At 45.2% G+C, this 4723-nt stretch overlaps 1 protein-coding gene across 2 annotated transcripts; it reads left to right on the top strand.

The window, feature by feature from the left end:
- Nucleotides 1–280: 280 nt before the first annotated feature.
- Nucleotides 281–3454, top strand: ZBTB21 (zinc finger and BTB domain containing 21). 2 transcript variants are annotated; one of them, XM_009071011.1, is made up of 2 exons: nucleotides 281–1876; nucleotides 2468–3454. In XM_009071011.1, exons 1-2 carry the CDS (start codon nucleotides 281–283, stop codon nucleotides 3452–3454), a joined length of 2583 nt encoding a protein of 860 aa, XP_009069259.1. The 2 variants fall into 2 exon arrangements, with proteins under 2 accessions (XP_009069259.1, XP_009069258.1); XM_009071010.1 differs by having other exon boundaries at nucleotides 281–3454.
- The last annotated feature ends 1269 nt before the right edge of the window (nucleotides 3455–4723 follow it).

Below are 4723 nucleotides of genomic sequence, written 5' to 3'. Positions count from 1 at the left end.
GTCAGTTGGGTGTAATATTCTTGGTGTAAGATCAGTGATTATCAGTGTATTCGAAACCAGATGAGCTGGTTCTTCCCACACCTGTGCTTCTGTTGCAGCCAGCAGTGTTTTCATTCCCATACCTTTCCTCCAAACAAGCTGTTTTCTTAATCCTTGTTGGTGATGGTTTAGCCAGTTGACAACACACAGGAGAGATTAGGCTGTTTGCTTTATCTCTTAACAGTTCACACAAGGCAAGTTACAACTTTTTTTGTTGCTGTTTTCCAGGACCATCAGAATCATGGAGGGGCTGCTGCACTACATAAACCCAGCACATGCCATTTCCCTCCTGAGCACGCTGAACGAGGAGCGTCTCAAGGGACAGCTGTGTGACGTTGTGCTCATAGTAGGAGACCAGAAATTTCGAGCTCATAAGAATGTTCTGGCTGCCAGCAGCGAATACTTCCAGACTCTGTTCACAAACAAGGAGAATGAGGCCCAGTCAGTGTTTCAGCTTGACTTCTGTGAGCCAGATGCTTTTGATAATGTGCTGAACTACATTTATTCTTCGTCCTTGTTCATTGAGAAGGGCAGTCTCGCAGCTGTGCAAGAGCTGGGCTACAGTCTCGGAATATCCTTTCTTACAAACATTGTTTCCAAGAATCCCCAAGCTCCTTTCCCTGCTTGCCCTATTAAGAAAATACTGTACCAAGATGAAGATGAAAGTAGTTCTCAGAAGAGAAGTGTCATTGTCTGTCAGAACAGAACTGAAGCACAAGCGAAAAGTGTAAATCAAACCCAACATGACTTAAGCCATAGTTGTAAACCTTCTCCCTCTCTGGCTGTCAAAACTAGCAGCAGACCACAGGTAACAAAACCTACTGAAACCCTTCACAGTTTGTCACTGACTGAGAGGAGGTGGCTGAAAGAAAGCCCTGCGACCTACACAAAGGTTCACGAATCTTCTGGAAGTGTGGAGGATCAGAGCAGAGGTGGGTTAGGGAAAAGGAACACAGTACTGCCTCAGATGCCTTTAGCAGAGAAGGAAATTGCAGGTGATGAGCCAGGAAGCAGTGGTCAGCTGTTAAGAGGAAAGGCTGCAGAGATGTCATTGAAACGACCACGTCCACCAGTCTTGTCTCTGCGTGGGGCGTCGGAATCCACGTTCTTGCTGCGAGAGGCAGGAAAGGGGAACGGTCAAGGTGAAGACAGGAATTTGCTGTACTACTCAAAGTTAGGACTGGTAATCCCATCGAGTGGGTCTGGTCCAGAAAACCAAAGTATCGACAGAAGTGGGCCCCTTGTCAAAAGTCTTCTCCGAAGGTCACTGTCCATGGACAGCCAAGTTCCTATTTACTCACCCTCTGTTGACCTAAAACCAGCACAGGTATCATCCTCCTCCTCACCAGGAACTAATGATTCCCAGAAGACTTTTAATGTTATGTCTCAAAAGTCATCCTTGAAAGAGTCATCAGAGAAGTTAGTCTTGGATGAGAAACCACAGGTAATACACCCACATCGCCTTAGGTCTTTCAGTGCCTCTCAGACAACAGACAGGGAGGCTTCTCCCCTCTCGGAGGTGCGAATAAAAACTGAACCTAGCAGCCCACTCTCAGACCCTGCTGAAATCATCAGAGTTACAGTGGGTGATGCCTCAGCATCGACAAATAAAGACTTTGCTTTTAAAACAGAGGATGATCACAAGGAACCAAGTAGGCTCCCAGCCAAAAGGAGATTTCAGGATGATAGAAGACTACCATTTAAGAAACTGAAGATGGATGAGCAGGGCTCTCCTGGGTCAGAAGAGAACTTTGAGGAAGTCTCCAGCCCTACGCACCTTGATGCTGATTTTCCCGATTCTGATGTCAGCAAAGACGAATTCAGCGAGATGGAAGAAGCGAGACCAAATAAAAAGTTCAAATGCAAACACTGCCTTAAAATTTTCCGATCGACAGCAGGTCTTCATCGTCACGTCAACATGTATCATAATCCAGAGAAGCCCTATGCTTGTGACATATGCCACAAGAGGTTTCACACCAATTTCAAAGTGTGGACACACTGCCAGACACAGCACGGAATCGTGAAGAATCCCTCACCGGCTTCCAGTTCACACGCCCTACTGGATGAGAAATTCCAAAGGAAACTCATCGATATAGTGAGAGAGAGAGAGATTAAAAAGGCTCTGATCGTGAAACTGCGACGTGGCAAGCAGAGCTTCCAGGGACAGTCTGCTTCCCAGGCACAGCAGGTCATCAAAAGGAACTTGAGATCGAGAACCAAAGGAGCCTATATTTGTACCTACTGTGGGAAAGCTTATCGTTTCCTCTCGCAGTTTAAACAGCACATAAAAATGCACCCAGGGGAGAAACCGATTGCAGGGAATAAGGCTCCTAAGCAGAAGGATCACGCTCACATGGAAAGCCCAGCGGAAAACAAGGAGGTCTATCAGTGCCGTCTCTGCAACGCTAAACTCTCCTCGCTCATCGAGCAGGGGAACCACGAGCGGCTCTGTCGGAACGCCACCGTCTGCCCTTACTGCAGCCTTAGATTTTCCTCTCCAGAGCTGAAGCACGAGCACGAAAGCAAGTGTGAGTACAAGAAGCTCACCTGCCTCGAGTGCATGCGTACCTTCAAATCCTCCTTCAGCATTTGGCGCCACCAGGTTGAAGTTCACAATCAAAACACGATGGCTCCCGCAGAGAACTTCTCTTTACCCCTCATGGATCACAACGGAGAGATAACGAGCTCCTCGAGGTTGCCTCCGCAGCCAGAATCCAATAAAATGAACAATTTTGTGGCTGCTAAGGAGGATGGTGTATTCAGTGACTCGTCAGAACAGATCAACTTTGATTCTGAGGATTCCTCATGCCTACCTGAAGACTTGAGTGTTTCCAAGCAGTTTAAAATTCAGATCAAGGAAGAGCCTGCAGATGATATGGAGGATGAGGTCACCGAAACGAGCAGAGAGCCCAAGGACATGGTGTCCAACAAAGACACTGGTTTGTGGCCCTGTGAGAAGTGTGGGAAGATTTTCACCGTACGCAAACAGCTGGAGCGTCACCAGGAGCTCCTGTGCTCCGTGAAGCCATTTATCTGCCACGTCTGCAACAAGGCCTTCCGAACCAACTTCCGCCTGTGGAGTCACTTCCAGTCTCACATGTCACAGGCTGCAGAGGAGTCCACCAATAAAGAGCCTGAGATATGTCCACCAGCGAATTCCCCATCCCCACCACCCTTACCTCCGCCCCCTCCGCTCCCCAAAATCCAGCCCTTGGAGCCTGACAGTCCCACAGGCTTGGCTGAGAGCTCCAGTGCTCCTGAGAAATTGTTTGTGCCCCAGGAGTCAGACACTCTCTTCTATCACGCGCCGCCGCTCTCTGCAATCACTTTCAAAAGACAATACATGTGCAAACTCTGTCACAGGACTTTCAAGACAGCCTTTAGTCTCTGGAGCCATGAACAGACACACAATTAGCTTTAACAGAAACCTTTCCGAGCTGGTTCAGGGGGTCTGTGTTCAGGGTCTCAGATGTCTGCCACATAGACTAGGAATTTAAGAGGATCAAAATGGTGATGATGAAAAATCTAAAATTTTGATGCTGCTTGGATTTGAAAATTAGGGTTCGACTAACTTGGTTAGTAGGCAGAGAGAGCAGAATAATTTAAAATCCTATGGTCTGGGATCTAATAGTACCAGAACAAATTCTATTTCATGTGACACTGAAATACGATTGCATCTGGGTTGTGTGCATGGATCTTCACCATGTGATGTTGGTGTGTGTGTTATATATAGAGTTACACATTAAATGAAAGAGCAACAACAATTTGGATTCTAACCATGAGCTTATAGTAGTGAAATACCCTAACCAACTCCATGAGTTTTTTGTTTGTAAAACAGAAACCAACACACAAGCTCCATATAAATAGTTGCCGTGCACTTGCAGTTAGGGAGGAGGTGGATGGAGTGTCTTGCTGTATTGACTTAGGTCTTAGAAACCTTTAGCAATAACAAATAAACCTCAAGTTGGAGTAATCCTGATGTTATCGGATACGAACGTTTGCTCTTTTAAGGGAACACAGAATTGTTTTGCCGTTGTATGGAACTTGTGCAAATTAAAATAGAATCTAAAGTCAGCAATATTATTACTGAGATTTTCTATAAGGAGTAGCAGCAAGTCTGCTTTCAGCCATTTAATTGTACATTTCTAAGGAAAATTGAGAGGGAGGGGGTACTTTGCTTTATATAATGTCCCAAAGACTAATTTCCTATGGACACTTGGGTAGCTGAAGTCATTGTGTCACAGCCATCCTGATGCAAATGGTACTGTTTATGCCGTGGGCTGAGGTTGAATGGATGTCAGACAACTTTCATGGCTTTGTTTCCACTATTTGTACAACTGTTTGTAATTCTGACTGCAAAGGAATGTATCACTATCGAATCAAAAAAAAAAAAAAAGGAGAGAGAGCTCACTAAGGGACAGCAGATCAGTTGTGTTCCTAAACACAGTAACAAGCTTGGACAGGAGTACAAAGAAATGTTTTAACAAAACCTAAACATGTAAATATTTACATAGACACCTGTATAAATGAAGAAGTATGTATTTGAAGTTTGTATTAAGCCTACATATCCAGCTCGAAGCAGAGGAGAAAAATCACACTACAATCACTGCATTTTATGGCTACGATGCATAGAGTAGTTCTTTCTGCAGCTTTCTATCATATGTGATACTGTGTTGCAATTTTC

The sequence above is a fragment of the Acanthisitta chloris genome, unplaced genomic scaffold (assembly GCF_000695815.1).
Source record: "Acanthisitta chloris isolate BGI_N310 unplaced genomic scaffold, ASM69581v1 scaffold18973, whole genome shotgun sequence".
Taxonomy (NCBI): domain Eukaryota; kingdom Metazoa; phylum Chordata; class Aves; order Passeriformes; family Acanthisittidae; genus Acanthisitta; species Acanthisitta chloris.
Note: the sequence above shows the minus strand (reverse complement) of the source record. Positions and strands in the feature narration are given on the sequence as shown.

Coding starts and splice junctions, on each gene's coding strand:
- ZBTB21 (XM_009071010.1), top strand. CDS start 281: ATGGAGGGGCTGCTGCACTACATAAACCCAGCACATGCCATTTCCCTC.